This window comes from Mustelus asterias, unplaced genomic scaffold (genome assembly GCF_964213995.1).
Source record: "Mustelus asterias unplaced genomic scaffold, sMusAst1.hap1.1 HAP1_SCAFFOLD_1893, whole genome shotgun sequence".
NCBI classification, from domain to species: domain Eukaryota; kingdom Metazoa; phylum Chordata; class Chondrichthyes; order Carcharhiniformes; family Triakidae; genus Mustelus; species Mustelus asterias.
The window spans coordinates 14,201-35,000 of record NW_027591838.1 but is presented as its reverse complement, the minus strand read 5'-3'; the positions used below and the strand labels follow the sequence as shown (position 1 = coordinate 35,000).

Here is a 20,800-nt window from a genome sequence, read left to right as displayed (position 1 = left end):
TGTGGAATCCAAATAGTTGTTGATTTGAATTCCATCATTTTAAATGAATTTAGATTTGGGAGTTATAAATGCTGGGAAAAAGTTAGCCCATTGCATTTAAAAACATAGGTACCGAAAAACATCCTAGGACTGGCCATGCTAAATTGCCCCTTAGTGTCCCGGGATGTGTAGGTTAGGGGGATTGGCCATGCTAAATTGCCCCTTAGTGTCCCGGGATGTGTAGGTTAGGGGGGATTGGCCATGCTAAATTGTCCCTTAGTGTCCCAGGATGTGCGGGTTAGGGGGAATTGGCCATGCTAAATTGTCCCTTAGTGTCCCAGGATGTGTAGGTTAGGGGGGATTGGCCATGCTAAATTGTCCCTTAGTGTCCCAGGATGTGTAGGTTAGGGTGGATTGGCCATGCTAAATTACCCATTAGTGTCCCAGGATGTGTAGGTTAGGGGGATTGGCCATGCTAAATTACCCCTTAGTGTCCCGGGATGTGTAGGTTAGGGTGGATTGGCCATGGTAAGTGTGCGGGGCTATGGGGATAGGGAGGGTGGGTCTGGGTAAGATGCTTTTTTGGAGTGTTGGTGCAGGCCTGATGGGCTGAATGGCCTCTTTCTGCACTGTATGGATTCTATAGGTGGCTTGCTCTTTGTTGAAAGAGTGGCCATGTGATCTGCTAGAGGTCCTTTCTTCAAAGACAACAGCTCCGACGGCCCCGATTATTTGATGATGAACAAGTTGCCGGCCTTGCTTTCCTCCAAGCACCTCCATGGTTTTGAAAAGTTGTGTGATACGCTGAGCTTCAGAACTTGCTGTGCCAATCTCTGTATGTGCCCTGGAAAATCCCAGCCTTCATCTGCATTTTAACACTCCCATTCTCTCCAAGGTAATTGTATCAATGATCTGACAGGGAGGGATCGAATGACAGCAGAAATTTAATGGTATGAATAATAATTTTGAAGGACAGGAAACAAGCCAGCCCAGCGCGCGATCCAGTTGACAATGGGCCCCACTGGGAATGTGCAGGGTCAGAAGTTGCATCCGGTGGGTTCCACCACTTCTCCCTCGTTAACTGCGGGACTGTTGGGATTGTGCGCCAGTAACCAGTCTGCCAACCAGATCTGCAACAGAAAGTCAACCGCCAGTCATCTGGAAAATCTTCCCTTCACCAAGTACCCACCCTCCCCCACTCTGGTGACACGGCCAAGGGAGGCTGAACTCCGCCAAGTCCCTCATCAGTGAACTGGGCCCCGTCTCCAAACCTGGCCCAAACAGAATTATCTTATTTTTAACTTTCACTGGCCTCAATTCCTTCCTGGAATAGAGTCATAGAATCACCCCGCCCCTGGCCATTCTGCCCATCACGCCTGTACTGCCTCTTTCCAGAGTGCCCTCCCATTTAGTCCCACACCCAGGCTCTACCGCCACAATCGTGGAAGTTATTTCTGGAATGTTGATGTGAAATCTCAGGCAGATCAGTCTGTTTCTGCCCCCCCCCCCCCCCCTCCTCCACCGCCGATCTCGGACCCTGGCGAGATGATCTGTGCAAGAGGTGAGGATGGGATCAGGCTGGGCCGTGAAGTTCTCCACAGCCAAATAGCTTTCCGACACTAATGATCTGGAGGCAGTAACCGTGAAGACAGACACCATGGATGAAGTGACAAAGAGCGTGGTGGGCATCGGTGGAACTGGGCATCCAGCAACATCAGAATCCAGGCAGAAGCTGGGATGTAATTTTCCTCAGCATCCCTGCTCCTATTCCTGCTCCTAGTGTCTGCTCCCCTCGCCCCCCATCCCCATCCCCATTCCCATTCCCACTCCATTATCCCGCAGAAAGGTACTCACAATTGGATTGGCAGGTTTCAGCTTGCATACTTCTGTCAGCCCAATCAGCAGTGTGGGATTCACAAACTTGCTCAGGTAATCCTCTGCAGCTTGGTCAGCTGGGAAGGGCTCAATGGTCACTGCGGATGTTTGCAAAGTATTAGCATTTACAATATCTCATCCCCTTTGCAAGAACAGAAGCAACGTTAAACCAGGTCAGCGGCAAGACCTCCCCACCAGCCATTCGGCATGCTTGGTTTCATCGGTCAGAACATTGAATACAGGAGTTGGGACGTCTTGTTGAAGTTGTACAAGACATTGGTAAGGCCACACTTGGAATACTGTGTACAGTTCTGGTCACCCTATTATAGAAAGGATATTATTAAACTCGAAAGAGTGCAAGAAAAGATTTACTAGGATGCTACCGGGACTTGACGGATTGAGTTATTAGGAGAGGCTGGATAGACTGGGATTTTTTTCTCTGGAGTGTAGGAGGCTGAGGGGTGATCTTATAGAGGTCTATAAAATAATGAGGGGCACAGATCAGCGAGACAGTCAATATCTTTTCCCAAAGGTAGGGGAGTCTAAAACTAGAGGGCATAGGTTTAAGGTGAGAGGGGAGAGATACAAAAGTGTCCAAAGGGGCAATGTTTTCACACACAGGGTGGAGAGTGTCTGGAACAAGCTGCCAGAGACAGTAGTAGAGGCGGGTACAATTTTGTCTTTTAAAAAGCATTTACGCACTTACATGGTAAGATAGGTATAGAGGGATATGGGCCAAATGTGGGTAATTGGGACTAGCTTAGGGGTTTAAAAAAAGGTCAGCATGGACAAGTTGGGCTGAAGGGCCTGTTTCCATGCTGTAAACCTCTCTGACTCTGGGATGGGTGGGGTATGTTAATTATATTGCTAAGATACAAAGGTTCATTACGTACACTGGGACGCTGGGTTGCTGATAGGAAGCTGGCATTGTGTAATGCTGCGTTCTATGAATAAACCTATTGCCTCAGTGTGTTGGAGTCTAATTTCAAACTTTCCCTGCTAGTTTGGGATTGGGAAAACATACAGTGATTGGGCACCACAATGGGTTAAGAACATAAGAACTAGGAGCAGGAGTAGGCCATCTGGCCCCTCGAGGCTGCTCCGCCATTCAATAAGATCATGGTTGGTGTAGGGTTGGTGCAGGGTTTAATACGGGCTGGTCTTACAGTAGTCTAGAATAGAAACATTGGAGCGGGAGCAGGCCATTCAGCCCTTTTTGCCTATCCCACCATGGATCTAGGCCAATCCAACTCTGTATTCCTGCCTTTGCCCCATTGGCTAACAAAAATCTGTCAATCATTGATCCAAAATCTCCTTTCTCAGGAGACTGAGGAAATTTGGCATGTCCTCTACGACTCTCACCAACTTTTACAGATGCCCCATAGAAAACATCCTTTCTGGTTGTATCACAGCTTGGTCTGGGCTCCTGCTCTGCCCAAGACCACAAGGAACTACAAATCATAGAATCAATTATAGAATCCATACAGTGCAAAAGGAGGCCATTTGGCCCATCAAGCCTGTACCAACAACAATCCCACCCTATTCCCATAACCCCATTATGCTAATCCCCGTGACATTAAGGAGCAATTTAGCTTGGCCAATCAACCTAACCCACACATCTTTTGACTGTGGGAGGAAACCCACGCAAACACGGGGAGAATGTGCAAAAGGGTTGTGAATGAAGCCCAATCCATCACTCAGACCAGCCTCCCATCCATTGACTCTGTGTACATTGGAAAAGCAGCCGCATTATCAAGGACCCCACGCACCCCGGACATTCTCTCTTCCACCTTCTTCCGTCAGGAAAAAGATACAAAAGTCTGAGGTCACGTCCCAACCGACTCAAGAACAGCTTCTTCCCTGCTGCTGTCAGACTTTTGAATGGACCTACCTCATACTAAGCTGATCTTTCTCTACTGTACTCTTCTGCACTCTCTCCTTTCTTTCTCCTCTATGTACTCTATGAACGGTATGCTTTGTCTGTACAGTGCGCAAGAAACAATACTTTTCACTGTATCCCGATACATGTGAAAATAATAAATGAAATCAGATCCAAAATGAAGAATCGACCCTGCAGTGACCGGTGTTTGCAGATGAGATTTCCCACCCCCAGGTGTGAAGATGTTTTTCCTCAGTTCATTCCTTTACTCTTACTTTTAGAATCTGCCCTCCCCATTCCCGCAGAAATGGACATTCCAGCCAACAGAAACCGTCCTTCTCTGTGTACATTAACCGCTAACACCTTGTAAACTTTGAGTGAACCACCCCTTGACTCTCTCAACCCCAGGAAACTCAATCCTTCTCTGCAGTCTCCCCTGGTTGAATGGGGGGAGGGGGTGGGGGGTGAATAGGAGGCATTTAGAGGGGCGATTGTGTCACACATCAAGGAGAGCTGATCTAACATGTCCTGTATCTGACCATCTCGCAGAATTCACATCAATCCCAGTCCCTGGTACGACACTCCAGTTAGCCGCAGCTTAACCAGAGCAACATGGCCTGGGATGTGGGGAGGGAAAGGAGAATGGGTTGCTTCTCCTGGTGCAGGTAAACCTGTCTGCATTTCAGCCTTGGAGATTGAAGGGAATGAGAGCAGATTAACATATGGATGGATGGACGGACGGACGGACGACCGTCCCCCCAACCGGCTCCTGGCTAGTGCTCTGGGCAGGGGGAACAAAGAAAACCCTTCAAACACACACTGGGTCCCCCCATGAAGCGTTGACATTAACGATTGGGAGGAGCTGGCTACCATTGGTTTGAAATGGTAACAATCCATCCATCGATGGGCCGAAGGGCCTTTTCTGCATGGTACAACTCTCTGACTCTATGACTATCACATTTCCAGCCCCAACATCTTCACGATAAAACATAGCAGGAAATAAAGCGTAGGAAATCCTGCACTCCAGATCCCCGATCGTCATGGAATGCCTCTCTCCTTTTCCTATGACACAGGATTGAGGGATTGAATGGCCTCCTGTTCCTGTTCTGAGTGATCTTGGTCATTCGTGGGTTAGCCAGGATTCAGCAGCTAAGTGTGTAGTGGGGTACAGAGTGAGCTATGTCTTTTTCTCTATTATCGTACAGCAGCACGGTGACACAGTGATTATCACTGCTGCTTCACAGCGCCAGGGACGCGGGTTCACTGCTGCCTCACAGCGCCAGGGACCCGGGTTCACTGCTGCCTCACAGTGCCAGGGACCCGGGTTCACTGCTGCCTCACAGCGCCAGGGACCCGGGTTCACTGCTCCCTCACAGCGCCAGGGACCCGGGTTCACTGCTCCCTCACAGCGCCAGGGACCCGGGTTCACTGCTGCCTCACAGCGCCAGGGACCCGGGTTCACTGCTCCCTCACAGCGCCAGGGACCCGGGTTCACTGCTCCCTCACAGCACCAGGGACCCGGGTTCACTGCTGCCTCACAGCGCCAGGGACCCGGGTTCACTGCTGCCTCACAGTGCCAGGGACCCGGGTTCACTGCTGCCTCACAGTGCCAGGGACCCGGGTTCACTGCTGCCTCACAGCGCCAGGGACCCGGGTTCACTGCTGCCTCCCAGCGCCAGGGACCCGGGTTCACTGCTGCCTCCCAGCGCCAGGGACCCGGGTTCACTGCTGCCTCCCAGCGCCAGGGACCCGGGTTCACTGCTGCCTCACAGTGCCAGGGACCTGGGTTCAATTCTGGCCTTGGGTCACTGTCTGTGTGGAGTTTGCACGTTCTCCCCATGTCTGCGTGGATTTCCTCCGGGTGCTCCGGTTTCCTCCCACAGTCCAAAAGACATGTGGGTTAGGTGCATTGGCCGTGCTAAATTCTCCCTCAGTGTAACCCGAACAGGCGCTGGAGTGTGGCGACTAGGGGATTTTCACAGTAACTTCATTGCAGTGTTAGTGTAAGTCTTACTTGTGACTAATAAATAAACTTTACTTTATTAAAACATTAACATATCAATTGTCAATCATTTATTTTCTCTCTCAGAGACTCACCATTTGGGAACAGAAAGTGAATCTCCCTCTCTGCCATGTTAAAACAGTCACTGCCATGTAACGCATTCCTAATCTTATCTGTTCCATATAATGCCCTTAAACTAGAAGCAATAGATATTAATAAATCAGACTGATCACAGAAACCTCCATCCACACATTAATTATCTGAGATTATCATAGAATCCATACAGTGCAGAAGGCCATTTGGCCCATCAACTCTGCACCGACTCTCCAACAGAGAATCTAAACCAAGCCCACCATCCATCCCATCCCCTTAACCCCGCACATTTATCCCACTAATCCCCGTAACCTACACATCCCGGACACTAAGGGGCAATTTGGCACGGCCAATGCACCCTAACCAGCACATCTTTAGACTGTGGGAGGAAACTGGAGCACCCGGAGGAAACCCACGCAGACACGGGAGAATGTGCAGACTCTACACAGACAGTGACCCGAGGCTGGAATGGAACCCGGGTCCCTGGCACTGTGAGGGAGCAGTGAACCCGGGTCCCTGGCGCTGTGAGGGAGCAGTGAACCCGGGTCCCTGGCGCTGTGAGGGAGCAGTGAACCCGGGTCCCTGGCGCTGTGAGGCAGCAGTGAACCCGGGTCCCTGGCGCTGTGAGGGAGCAGTGAACCCGGGTCCCTGGCGCTGTGAGGCAGCAGTGAACCCGGGTCCCTGGTGCTGTGAGGCAGCAGTGAACCCGGGTCCCTGGCGCTGTGAGGCAGCAGTGAACCCGGGTCCCTGGCGCTGTGAGGGAGCAGTGAACCCGGGTCCCTGGCACTGTGAGGGAGCAGTGAACCCGGGTCCCTGGCACTGTGAGGGAGCAGTGAACCCGGGTCCCTGGCGCTGTGAGGCAGCAGTGAACCCGGGTCCCTGGCGCTGTGAGGCAGCAGTGAACCCGGGTCCCTGGCGCTGTGAGGCAGCAGTGAACCCGGGTCCCTGGCGCTGGGAGGGAGCAGTGAACCCGGGTCCCTGGCGCTGTGAGGGAGCAGTGAACCCGGGTCCCTGGTGCTGTGAGGGAGCAGTGAACCCGGGTCCCTGGCCCTGTGAGGGAGCAGTGAACCCGGGTCCCTGGCGCTGTGAGGCAGCAGTGAACCCGGGTCCCTGGCGCTGTGAGGGAGCAGTGAACCCGGGTCCCTGGCACTGTGAGGCAGCAGTGAACCCGGGTCCCTGGCGCTGTGAGGGGGGCAGTGAACCCGGGTCCCTGGCGCTGTGAGGCAGCAGTGAACCCGGGTCCCTGGCACTGTGAGGCAGCAGTGAACCCGGGTCCCTGGCGCTGGGAGGGAGCAGTGAACCCGGGTCCCTGGCGCTGTGAGGGAGCAGTGAACCCGGGTCCCTGGCGCTGTGAGGCAGCAGTGAACCCGGGTCCCTGGCACTGTGAGGCAGCAGTGAACCCGGGTCCCTGGCGCTGGGAGACAGCAGTGAACCCGGGTCCCTGGCGCTGTGAGGGAGCAGTGAACCCGGGTCCCTGGCGCTGTGAGGGAGCAGTGAACCCGGGTCCCTGGCGCTGTGAGGGAGCAGTGAACCCGGGTCCCTGGCGCTGTGAGGCAGCAGTGAACCCGGGTCCCTGGCACTGTGAGGCAGCAGTGAACCCGGGTCCCTGGCGCTGGGAGACAGCAGTGAACCCGGGTCCCTGGCGCTGGGAGACAGCAGTGAACCCGGGTCCCTGGCGCTGTGAGGCAGCAGTGAACCCGGGTCCCTGGCGCTGTGAGGGAGCAGTGAACCCGGGTCCCTGGCGCTGTGAGACAGCAGTGAACCCGGGTCCCTGGCGCTGTGAGACAGCAGTGAACCCGGGTCCCTGGCGCTGTGAGGGAGCAGTGAACCCGGGTCCCTGGCGCTGGGAGACAGCAGTGAACCCGGGTCCCTGGCGCTGTGAGGCAGCAGTGAACCCGGGTCCCTGGCGCTGTGAGGGAGCAGTGAACCCGGGTCCCTGGCGCTGTGAGGCAGCAGTGAACCCGGGTCCCTGGCGCTGTGAGGCAGCAGTGAACCCGGGTCCCTGGCGCTGGGAGGGAGCAGTGAACCCGGGTCCCTGGCGCTGTGAGGGAGCAGTGAACCCGGGTCCCTGGCACTGTGAGGCAGCAGTGAACCCGGGTCTCTGGCGCTGTGAGGCAGCAGTGAACCCGGGTCCCTGGCGCTGGGAGGGAGCAGTGAACCCGGGTCCCTGGCGCTGTGAGGCAGCAGTGAACCCGGGTCCCTGGCGCTGTGAGGGAGCAGTGAACCCGGGTCCCTGGCGCTGTGAGGCAGCAGTGAACCCGGGTCCCTGGCGCTGTGAGGCAGCAGTGAACCCGGGTCCCTGGCGCTGGGAGGGAGCAGTGAACCCGGGTCCCTGGCGCTGTGAGGGAGCAGTGAACCCGGGTCCCTGGCACTGTGAGGCAGCAGTGAACCCGGGTCCCTGGCGCTGTGAGGCAGCAGTGAACCCGGGTCCCTGGCGCTGGGAGGGAGCAGTGAACCCGGGTCCCTGGCGCTGTGAGGGAGCAGTGAACCCGGGTCCCTGGCGCTGTGAGGCAGCAGTGAACCCGGGTCCCTGGCACTGTGAGGCAGCAGTGAACCCGGGTCTCTGGCACTGTGAGGCAGCAGTGAACCCGGGTCCCTGGCGCTGTGAGGCAGCAGTGAACCCGGGTCCCTGGCGCTGTGAGGCAGCAGTGAACCCGGGTCCCTGGCGCTGTGAGGCAGCAGTGAACCCGGGTCCCTGGCGCTGTGAGGGAGCAGTGAACCCGGGTCCCTGGCGCTGTGAGGTAGCAGTGAACCCGGGTCCCTGGCACTGTGAGGCAGCAGTGAACCCGGGTCCCTGGCGCTGTGAGGTAGCAGTGAACCCGGGTCCCTGGCGCTGTGAGGCAGCAGTGAACCCGGGTCCCTGGCACTGTGAGGCAGCAGTGAACCCGGGTCCCTGGCACTGTGAGGGAGCAGTGAACCCGGGTCCCTGGCACTGTGAGGCAGCAGTGAACCCGGGTCCCTGGCACTGTGAGGCAGCAGTGAACCCGGGTCCCTGGCGCTGTGAGGGAGCAGTGAACCCGGGTCCCTGGCGCTGTGAGGGAGCAGTGAACCCGGGTCCCTGGCGCTGTGAGGCAGCAGTGAACCCGGGTCCCTGGCACTGTGAGGCAGCAGTGAACCCGGGTCCCTGGCGCTGTGAGGGAGCAGTGAACCCGGGTCCCTGGCGCTGTGAGGGAGCAGTGAACCCGGGTCCCTGGCGCTGTGAGGCAGCAGTGAACCCGGGTCCCTGGCGCTGTGAGGGAGCAGTGAACCCGGGTCCCTGGCGCTGTGAGGGAGCAGTGAACCCGGGTCCCTGGCGCTGTGAGGGAGCAGTGAACCCGGGTCCCTGGCGCTGTGAGGCAGCAGTGAACCCGGGTCCCTGGCGCTGTGAGGGAGCAGTGAACCCGGGTCCCTGGCGCTGTGAGGCAGCAGTGAACCCGGGTCCCTGGCGCTGTGAGGCAGCAGTGAACCCGGGCCCCTGGCACTGTGAGGGAGCAGTGAACCCGGGTCCCTGGCGCTGTGAGGGAGCAGTGAACCCGGGTCCCTGGCGCTGTGAGGGAGCAGTGAACCCGGGTCCCTGGCGCTGTGAGGGAGCAGTGAACCCGGGTCCCTGGCGCTGTGAGGCAGCAGTGAACCCGGGTCCCTGGCTCTGTGAGGGAGCAGTGAACCCGGGTCCCTGGCGCTGTGAGGCAGCAGTGAACCCGGGTCCCTGGCTCTGTGAGGCAGCAGTGAACCCGGGTCCCTGGCTCTGTGAGGGAGCAGTGCTAATCATTGTTCCACCCTAATCCACAGGGTCAAAGAGGCACTGACCCATGGTGCAACTAAGGGACAACCTAGCATGGCCAATCCACCAAAATGGGACATCTTGGGACACCGAGGGCAATTTGGCAACTGCCCTTTATCAATCCTTCCAAATACTCTCTCACGCTGTACGCAGCCTCCATATCTACCCCACTCCTGTGAGATCACTCACCTTTTGGGATGTGTCTCCTTTGCCTTCTGACTGTCCGTGGGGCCCAGAAGATCATTCCATTGTTTAATTGCAGAGGGCCTGGCCAGCATCATAGCGACCGAGGGGCCAGAGCAGAGGTGTGCTGTCAGGCTGGGGTAGAACATCTTCCCGCTGTGCGTGGCGTAGAACTCACTGGCTTCCTCCGGACTCAAGTGCATTTTCCTTCTCTGAATAAGAAAGCTGACTTAGTTCCCAGTAACATTGTCCGCGGCACGCCGTGTAGTACGTCAAGGTCCTGCACCGTCTATGTACAGCAGAATATTATCACACTGCTGACCCAAACCTGTGTTCACTGAGGGCCACGGATTCCCACCATGATAAAATAAAAACCTGCTCCAGGGTCAGTCAGAGCTCAACTGCTGCACGGTGAGTAAGATGCATGGCTGGGGAAATATTCATCACTTTCAGTTTATTAGAACATAAGAACATAAGAAATAGGAGCAGGAGTAGGCCATCTAGCCCCTCGAGCCTGCCCCGCCATTCAACAAGATCATGGCTGATCTGACGTGGATCAGTTCCACTTACCCGCCTGATCCCTATAACCCCTAATTCCCTTACCGATCAGGAATCCATCTATCCGTGATTTAAACATATTCAACGAGGTAGCCTCCACCACCTCAGTGGGCAGAGAATTCCAGAGATTCACCACCCTCTGAGAGAAGAAGTTCCTCCTCAACTCTGTCCTAAACTGACCCCCCTTTATTTTGAGGCTGTGCCCTCTAGTTCTAGCTTCCTTTCTAAGTGGAAAGAATCTCTCCACCTCTACCCTATCCACCCCTTCATTATCTTATAGGTCTCTATCAGATCCCCCCTCAGCCTTCTAAATTCCAACGAATACAAACCCAATCTGCTCAGTCTCTCCTCATAATCAACACCCCTCATCTCTGGTATCAACCTGGTGAACCTTCTCTGCACTCCCTCCAAGGCCAATATATCCTTCCGCAAATAAGGGGACCAATACTGCACACAGTATTCCAGCTGCGGCCTCGCCAATGCCTTGTACAGTTGCAGCAAGACATCTCTGCTTTTATATTCTATCCCCCTTGCGATATAGGCCAACATCCCATTTGCCTTCTTGATCACCTGTTGCACCTGCAGACTGGGTTTTTGTGTCTCATGCACAAGGACCCCCAGGTCCCTCTGCACAACAGCATGTTGGAATTTTTTTCCATTTAGATAACAATCCAATTTGCTATTATTTCCTCCAAAGTGAATAACCTCGCATTTATCAACGTTATACTCCATCTGCCAGATCCTCGCCCACTCACTCAGCCTGTCCAAATCTCTCTGCAGACCTTCTCCGCCCTCCACACGATTCACTTTTCCACTTATCTTTGTGTCAGGCTCTTGCTTTTTAATAAAAATAAAAGTGCCTTCGTACCTGTAACAATCTCAGACGCTGGCGAAAGGGGAGGGGGTTAAACTGGTCTGGTGGAGTGGCGATAAATGGGTGATCGAGAATCTAGAGCCTGTGTACAGTTCTGGTCACACTATTATAGAAAGGATATTATTAAATTAGAAAGAGTGCAGAAAAGATTTACTAGGATGCTACTGGGACTTGATGGATTGAGTTATAAGGAGAGGCTGGATAGACTGGGACTTTTTTCTCTGGAGTGTAGGAGGCTGAGGGGTGATCTTATAGAGGTCTATAAAATAATGAGGGGCATAGATCAGCTAGATAGTCAATATCTTTTCCCAAAGGTAGGGGAGTCTAAAACTAGAGGGCATAGGTTTAAGGTGAGAGGGGAGAGATACAAAAGTGTCCAGAGGGGCAATTGTATCACACAGAGAGTGGTGAGTGTCTGGAACAAGCTGCCAGAGGTAGTAGTTGAGGCGGGTACAATTTTGTCTTTTAAAAAGCATTTAGACAGTTACATGGGTAAGATGGGTATAGAGGGATATGGGCCAAATGCAGGCTTCTGGGACGAGCTTAGGAGTTTTTAAAAAAAGGGCGGCATGGACAAATTGGGCCGAAGGGCCTGTTTCCATGCTGTAAACCTCTATGACTCTATGAGCCAGTTTAGACACAGCCGGTGACTAAAATAACATGTCAACAAACGAACACAAACCATAACTACTCCCAAACTCTCTGTCTCTCATTCTGACCAACAGCCAAGTGGATCCAAAGAATCACCCAACTGCACTCAACACATTTTGTTGCCATGAGGGTTCTGCAGTGTTCAGAGATTTGAAACATAGAACATAGAAAAACTACAGCACAAAACAGGCCCTTCGGCCCACAAGTTGTGCCGAACACATCCCTACCTTCTAGACCGACCTATAACCTATTAAGGTCCATGTACTCATCCAGGAGTCTCTTAAAAGACCCTATTGAGTTTGCCTCCACCTCCACTGACGGCAGCCGATTCCACTCGCCCACCACCCTCTGTGTGAAAAACTTCCCCCTAACATTTCCCCTGTACCTACCCCCCAGCACCTAAAACCTGTGTCCTCTCGTAGCAGACATTTCCACCCTGGGAAAAAGCCTCTGAGAGTCCACCCGATCTATGCCTCTCAACATCTTATATACCTCTATTAGGTCTCCTCTCATCCTATGTCTCGCCAAGGAGAAAAGACGGAGCTCCCTCAGCCTATCCTCATAAGGCATGCCACTCAATCCAGGCAACATCCTTGTAAATCTCCTCTGCACCCTTTCAATCTTTTCCACATCCTTCCTATAGTGAGGTGACCAGAACTGAGCACAGTACTCCAAGTGGGGTCTGACGAGGGTCTTATATAGCTGCAATTATTTTGGTTTAAAACAGATCTTATTCTGGTCTCTATTAGCATCAATCAGCAAATCGACTGATAAATGAAGGTTAGCGGAACCAATCAAACAAAATGAGTTCTGGTGTTATTCTAAAGATTAATTCGCTCCCTTAACAAATCAGGGTTCGGAGGCAACCCTCAACGATGAGGGTCAGTGCTGAGGGAGTGCCGCACTGTCAGAGGGTCAGTGCTGAGGGAGTGCTGCACTGTCAGAGGGTCAGTGCTGAGGGAGTGCTGCACTGTCAGAGGGTCAGTACTGAGGGAGTGCCGCACTGTCAGAGGGTCAGTACAGAGGGAGTGCCGCACTGTCAGAGGGTCAGCACTGAGGGAGTGCCGCACTGTCAGAGGGTCAGTGCTGAGGGAGTGCCGCACTGTCAGAGGGTCAGTGCTGAGGTAGTGCCGCACTGTCAGAGGGTCAGTACTGAGTGAGTGCCGCACTGTCAGAGGGTCAGTGCTGAGTGAGTGCCGCACTGTCAGAGGGTCAGTACTGAGTGAGTGCCGCACTGTCAGAGGGTCAGTACTGAGGGAGTGCCGCACTGTCAGAGGGTCAGTACTGAGTGAGTGCCGCACTGTCAGAGGGTCAGTACTGAGGGAGTGCCGCACTGTCAGAGGGTCAGTGCTGAGGGAGCGCCGCACTGTCAGAGGGTCAGTGCTGAGGGAGCGCCGCACTGTCAGAGGGTCAGTGCTGAGGGAGTGCCGCACTGTCAGAGGGTCAGTGCTGAGGTAGTGCCGCACTGTCAGAGGGTCAGTGCTGAGGGAGTGCCGCACTGTCAGAGAGTCAGTGCTGAGGGAGTGCCGCACTGTCAGAGGGTCAGTGCTGAGGGAGTGCCGCACTGTCAGAGGGTCAGTGCTGAGGGGGTGCTGCACTGTCAGAGGGTCAGTACTAAGGGAGTGCCGCACTGTCAGAGGGTCAGTGCTGAGGGAGTGCCGCACTGTTAGAGGGTCAGTACTGAGGGAGTGCCGCATTGTCAGAGGGTCAGTACTGAGGGAGTGCCGCACTGTCAGAGGGTCAGTGCTGAGGGAGTGCCGCACTGTCAGAGGTTCAGTGCGAGGGAGTGCCGCACTGTCAGAGGTTCAGTACTGAGGGAGTGCCGCACTGTCAGAGGGCCAGTGCTGAGGGAGTGCCGCACTGTCAGAGGGTCAGTACTGAGGGAGTGCCGCACTGTCAGAGGGTCAGTGCTGAGGGAGTGCCGAACTGTCAGAGGGTCAGTGCTGAGGGAGTGCCGCACTGTCAGAGGGGCAGTGCTGAGGGAGTGCCGCACTGTCAGAGGGTCAGTACTGAGGGAGTGCCGCACTGTCAGAGGGTCAGTGCTGAGGGAGTGCCGCACTGTCAGAGGGCCAGTGCTGAGGGAGTGCCGCACTGTCAGAGGGTCAGTACTGAGGGAGTGCCGCACTGTCAGAGGGTCAGTGCTGAGGGAGTGCCGCACTGTCAGAGGGTCAGTGCTGAGGGAGTGCCGCACTGTCAGAGAGTCAGTGCTGAGGGAGTGCCGCACTGTCAGAGGGTCAGTACTGAGGGAGTGCCGCACTGTCAGAGGGTCAGTGCTGAGGGAGTGCCGCACTGTCAGAGGGTCAGTGCTGAGGGAGTGCCGCACTGTCAGAGGGTCAGTACTGAGGGAGTGCCGCACAGTCAGAGGGTCAGTGCTGAGGGAGTGCCGCACTGTCAGAGGGTCAGTGCTAAGGGAGTGCCGCACTGTCAGAGGGTCAGTGCTGAGGGAGTGCCGCACTGTCAGAGGGTCAGTGCTGAGGGAGTGCCGCACTGTCAGAGGGTCAGTGCTGAGGGAGTGCCGCACTGTCAGAGGGTCAGTACTGAGGGAGTGCCGCACTGTCAGAGGGTCAGTACTGAGGGAGTGCCGCACTGTCAGAGGGTCAGTACTGAGGGAGTGCCGCATTGTCAGAGGGTCAGTGCTGAGGGAGTGCCGCACTGTCAGAGGGTCAGTGCTGAGGGAGTGCCGCACTGTCAGAGGGTCAGTGCTGAGGGAGTGCCGCACAGTCAGAGGGTCAGTGCTGAGGGAGTGCCGCACTGTCAGAGGGTCAGTGCTGAGGGAGTGCTGCACTGTCAGAGGGTCAGTGCTGAGGGAGTGCCCCACTGTCAGAGGGTCAGTGCTGAGGGAGTGCCGCACTGTCAGAGGGTCAGTGCTGAGGGAGTGCCGCACTGTCAGACGGTCAGTACTGAGGGAGTGCCGCACTGTCAGAGGGTCAGTACTGAGGGAGTGCCGCACTGTCAGAGGGTCAGTGCTGAGGGAGTGCCGCACTGTCAGAGGGTCAGTGCTGAGGGAGTGCCGCACTGTCAGAGGGTCAGTGCTGAGGGAGTGCCGCACTGTCAGAGGGTCAGTGCTGAGGGAGTGCCGCATTGTCAGAGGGTCAGTACTGAGGGAGTGCCGCACTGTCAGCGGGTCAGTGCTGAGGGAGTGCCGCACTGTCAGAGGGTCAGTGCTGAGGGAGTGCCGCACTGTCAGAGGGTCAGTACTGAGGGAGTGCTGCACTGTCAGAGGGTCAGTACTGAGGGAGTGCCGCACTGTCAGAGAGTCAGTACTGAGGGAGTGCTGCACTGTCAGAGGGTCAGTACTGAGGGAGTGCTGCACTGTCAGAGGGTCAGTACTGAGGGAGTGCCGCACTGTCAGAGGGTCAGTACTGAGGGAGTGCCGCACTGTCAGAGGGTCAGTACTGAGGGAGTGCCGCACTGTCAGAGGGTCAGTACTGAGGGAGTGCCGCACTGTCAGAGGGTCAGTACTGAGGGAGTGCCGCACTGTCAGAGGGTCAGTACTGAGGGAGTGCCGCACTGTCAGAGGGTCAGTACTGAGGGGGTGCCGCACTGTCAGAGGGTCAGTGCTGAGGGAGTGCCGCACTGTCAGAGGGTCAGTGCTGAGGGAGTGCCGCACTGTCAGAGGGTCAGTGCTGAGGGAGTGCCGCACTGTCAGAGGGTCAGTGCTGAGGGAGTGCGGCACTGTCAGAGGGTCAGTACTGAGGGAGTGCCGCACTGTCAGAGGGTCAGTGCTGAGGGAGTGCCGCACTGTCAGAGGGTCAGTGCTGAGGGAGTGCCGCACTGTCAGAGGGTCAGTACTGAGGGAGTGCTGCACTGTCAGAGGGTCAGTACTGAGGGAGTGCCGCACTGTCAGAGGGTCAGTGCTGAGGGAGTGCCGCACTGTCAGAGGGTCAGTGCTGAGGGAGTGCCGCACTGTCAGAGGGTCAGTGCTGAGGGAGTGCCACACTGTCAGAGGGTCAGTGCTGAGGGAGTGCCGCACTGTCAGAGGATCAGTGCTGAGGGAGTGCTGCACTGTCAGAGGGTCAGTACTGAGGAAGTGCCGCACTGTCAGAGGGTCAGTACTGAGGGAGTGCCGCACTGTCAGAGGGTCAGTGCTGAGGGAGTGCCGCACTGTCAGAGGGTCAGTGCTGAGGGAGTGCCCCACTGTCAGAGGGTCAGTGCTGAGGGAGTGCCCCACTGTCAGAGGGTCAGTGCTGAGGGAGTGCTGCACTGTCAGAGGGTCAGTACTGAGGGAGTGCCCCACTGTCAGAGGGTCAGTACTGAGGGAGTGCCGCACTGTCAGAGGGTCAGTACTGAGGGAGTGCCGCACTGTCGAATGGCCAGTATCTTCATTACTATCAACCATACCTTATTTCTAAAGTTGTTGATTGCCTGTAAAGGGTTTGGGATTTCATGGAGTCCTGGCCTGAGCAGGAAGTTTATAAATTCAGTCAGTTTCGGTACCTGGAATATGGTGAAACCAGACTGAAGAATGATCTCCTCAATCTCTGTCTCCTTGTCAACAGCGTCTGGTTTGATTATCGCCAATGTACACTCCACAAAAATCCGGATCTTACTCATCCTGTGCTGAGAAAGATGTTACGGATGCTGAAGCTTTGTCTTGTTGGGTTAATGGTGAAACTGAAAAATGAATGGATTCATATCAGAGGGGAGTTCATCGCAAAGAGTTTACAGAATTCAGCTTGAGGGTGAGGTTGATAGTAATCAGGGATCCTACAATAGTGATCTGGTTTAAACTTTCACTCCACAACCTTCAACCGTACGTTTTGCCAAGACAGGAAGGGGCCATTCAGCCCTTCACATTTCAACCGGCTCCTCACCATTCCAGAACTAATCCCACTGCCCCGCTCTCTCCCCATGGCCCTGTATCAATCCCCAACCAATCCCACTGCCCCGCTCTCTCCCCATGGCCCTGTATCAATCCCCAAACTAATCCCACTGCCCCGCTCTCTCCCCATGGCCCTGTATCAATCTCCAAACTAATCCCACTGCCCCGCTCTCCCCATAGCCCTGTATCAATCCCCAACCAATCCCACTGCCCCGCTCTCTCCCCATGGCCCTGTATCAATCCCCAACCAATCCCACTGCCCCGCTCTCTCCCCATGGCCCTGTATCAATCCTAAACTAATCCCACTGCCCCGCTCTCTCCCCATGGCCCTGTATCAATCCCCAAACTAATCCCACTGCCCCGCTCTCTCCCCATGGCCCTGTATCAATCCTAAACTAATCCCACTGCCCCGCTCTCTCCCCATGGCCCTGTATCAATCCTAAACTAATCCCACTGCCCCGCTCTCTCCCCATGGCCCTGTATCAATCCCAAACTAATCCCACTGCCCCGCTCTCTCCCCATGGCCCTGTATCAATCCTAAACTAATCCCACTGCCCCGCTCTCTCCCCATGGCCCTGTATCAATCCCCAAACTAATCCCACTGCCCCGCTCTCTCCCCATGGCCCTGTATCAATCCTAAACTAATCCCACTGCCCCGCTCTCTCCCCATGGCCCTGTATCAATCCTAAACTAATCCCACTGCCCCGCTCTCTCCCCATGGCCCTGTATCAATCCCCAAACTAATCCCACTGCCCCGCTCTCTCCCCATAGCCCTGTATCAATCCCCAAACTAATCCCACTGCCCCGCTCTCTCCCCAGAGCCCTGTATCAATCCCCAACCAATCCCACTGCCCCGCTCTCCCCATAGCCCTGTATCAATCCCCAACCAATCCCACTGCCCCGCTCTCTCCCCATGGCCCTGCATCAATCCCCAACCAATCCCACTGCCCCGCTCTCTCCCCACAGCCCTGTATCAATCCCCAACCAATCCCACTGCCCCGCTCTCTCCCCATGGCCCTGTATCAATCCCCAACCAATCCCACTGCCCCGCTCTCTCCCCATGGCCCTGTATCAATCCCAAACTAATCCCACTGCCCCGCTCTCTCCCTATAGCCCTGTATCAATCCCCAAACTAATCCCACTGCCCCGCTCTCTCCCCATGGCACTGTATCAATCCCCAAACTAATCCCACTGCCCCGCTCTCTCCCCATAGCCCTCTATCAATACCCAAACTAATCCCACTGCCCCGCTCTCTCCCCATAGCCCTGCATCAATCCCAAAACTAATTCCACTGCCCCGCTCTCTCCCCATGGCCCTGTATCAATCCCAAAACTAATCCCACTGCCCCGCTCTCTCCCCATGGCCCTGTATCAATCCCCAACCAATCCCACTGCCCCGCTCTCTCCCCATGGCCCTGTATCAATCCCAAACTAATCCCACTGCCCCGCTCTCTCCCTATAGCCCTGTATCAATCCCCAAACTAATCCCACTGCCCCGCTCTCTCCCCATGGCCCTGTATCAATCCCCAAACTAATCCCACTGCCCCGCTCTCTCCCCATAGCCCTGTATCAATACCCAAACTAATCCCACTGCCCCGCTCTCTCCCCATAGCCCTGCATCAATCCCAAAACTAATCCCACTGCCCCGCTCTCTCCCCATGGCCCTGTATCAATCCCCAAACTAATCCCACTGCCCCGCTCTCTCCCCATAGCCCTGTATCAATACCCAAACTAATCCCACTGCCCCGCTCTCTCCCCATAGCCCTGCATCAATCCCAAAACTAATCCCACTGCCCCGCTCTCTCCCCATGGCCCTGTATCAATCCCCAACCAATCCCACTGCCCCGCTCTCCCCATAGCCCTGTATCAATCCCAAACTAATCCCACTGCCCCGCTCTCCCCATAGACCTGTATCAATCTCCAACCAATCCCACTGCCCCGCTCTCTCCCCATAGCCCTGTATCAATCTCCAACCAATCCCACTGCCCCGCTCTCTCCCCATAGCCCTGTATCAATCTCCAACCAATCCCACTGCCCCGCTCTCTCCCCATAGCCCTGTATCAATCCCAAACTAATCCCACTGCCCCGCTCTCTCCCCGTAGTCCTGTATCAATCCCCAAACTAATCCCACTGCCCCGCTCTCCCCATAGCCCTGTATCAATCCCCAACCAATCCCACTGCCCCGCTCTCTCCCCATGGCCCTGTATCAATCCCCAAACTAATCCCACTGCCCCGCTCTCTCCCCATAGCCCTGTATCAATCCCCAACCAATCCCACTGCCTCGCTCTCTTCCCCTAGCCCTGTATCAATCCCAAAACCAATCCCACTGCCCCGCAACTCCCCATAGCCCTGTATCAATCCCCAAACTAATCCCACTGCCCCGCTCTCTCTCCATAGCCCTGTATCAATCCCAAACTAATCCCACTGCACATGCTCTCTCTCCATAACCCTGTTTCAATCCCAAACTAATCCCACTGCCCCGCTCTCTCCCCATGGCCCTGTATCAATCCTAAACTAATCCCACTGCCCCGCTCTCTCCCCATGGCCCTGTATCAATCCTAAACTAATCCCACTGCCCCGCTCTCCCCATAGACCTGTATCAATCTCCAACCAATCCCACTGCCCCGCTCTCTCCCCATAGCCCTGTATCAATCTCCAACCAATCCCACTGCCCCGCTCTCTCCCCATAGCCCTGTATCAATCTCCAACCAATCCCACTGCCCCGCTCTCCCCATAGCCCTGTATCAATCCCAAACTAATCCCACTGCCCACGCTCTCTCTACATAGCCCTGTATCAATCCCAAACTAATCCCGATGTGCCTATCCCTATTTGCCCCTTGAGAAGGTGGTGGGTGAGCTGCCTTCCTGAACCCATTGCAGTCCCTGATGTGTAGGTACACCCACAGTGCTGTTAGGGAGGGAGCTCCAGGATTTTGACCCAGTGACAGTGAAGGAACAGCTGATATATTTCCAAGTCGGGATGGTGAGTGAGTCGGAGGGGAGCCTCCAGGTGGGGGTGTCCCCAGGTATCTGCTGCCCTTGTCCTTCTAGATGGGAGTGGGTGTGGGTTTGGAAGGTGCTGCCTAAGGAGCCTTGGTGAGTTGCTGCAGTGCATCTTGTAGATGGTACACACGGCTGTCACTGTGCGTCGGGGGTGGAGGGAGTGAATGTCTGTGGATGGGGGGGCCAATCAAGCGGGGCTGCTTTGTCCTGGATGGTGTTGAGCTTCTCGAGTGTTGTTGGAGCTGCAGCATCCAGGGAAGTGGGGAGTATTCCATCACACTCCTGCCTTGTGCCTTGTAGATGGTGGACAGGCTTTAAGGAGAGTCAGGAGCTGAGTTAATCGCATCAGGATTCCTAGCCTCTGACCTGCTCTGGTAAGCTCTTGTAGATAAGGTGGCACAGTTGTTCGCACTGCTGCCTCACAGTGCCAGGGACCCGGGTTCACTGCTGCCTCACAGCGCCAGGGACCCGGGTTCACTGCTGCCTCACAGCGCCAGGGACCCGGGTTCACTGCTGCCTCACATAAGAACATAAGAAATAGGAGCAGGAGTAGGCCATCTGGCCCTTCGAGCCTGCCCCGCCATTCAACAAGATCATGGCTGATCTGAAGCGAATCAGTTCCACTTACCCGCCTGCTCCCCATAACCTCTAATTCCCTTATCGATCAGAAAACTATCTACCCGTGATTTAAACATATTCAATGAGGAAGCCTCCACCACTTCAATGGGCAGAGAATTCCAGAGATTCACTACCCTCTGAGAGAAGAAGTTCCCCCTCAACTCTGTTCTGAACCGGCCCCCCCTTATTTTGAGGCTGTGCCCTCTAGTTCTGGTTTCCCTTCTAAGTGGAAAGAATCTCTCCACCTCTACCCTATCCAGCCCCTTCATTATCTTATATGTCTCTATAAGATCACCCCTCATCCTTCTAAACTCCAACGAGTACAGACCCAATCTGTTTAATCTCTCCTCATAAGCTACACCCCTCATCTCCGGTATCAACCTGGTGAACCTTCTCTGCACTCCCTCCAAGGCCAATATATCCTTTCGCAAATAAGGGGACCAAAACTGCACACAGTATTCCAGCTGCGGCCTCACCAGTGCCTTGTACAGTTGCAGCAAGACC

At 55.3% G+C, this 20,800-nt stretch overlaps 1 protein-coding gene across 1 annotated transcript in view; it reads right to left on the bottom strand.

Moving 5' to 3' along the window:
* Positions 1-1,016: 1,016 nt before the first annotated feature.
* LOC144488979 (nucleoside diphosphate kinase homolog 5-like) overlaps positions 1,017-20,800 on the bottom strand; it is a 31,935-nt gene continuing 12,151 nt past the window's right edge. The window contains exons 2-6 of the mRNA XM_078206939.1: positions 16,292-16,468; positions 9,778-9,983; positions 5,831-5,931; positions 1,834-1,952; positions 1,017-1,109 (exon numbers count right to left, since the gene is read on the bottom strand). Coding sequence (XP_078063065.1) covers positions 1,017-1,109; positions 1,834-1,952; positions 5,831-5,931; positions 9,778-9,983; positions 16,292-16,408 — 636 coding nt within the window. The 5' untranslated portion in view covers positions 16,409-16,468. The remainder of the gene's footprint in view (positions 1,110-1,833; positions 1,953-5,830; positions 5,932-9,777; positions 9,984-16,291; positions 16,469-20,800) is intronic.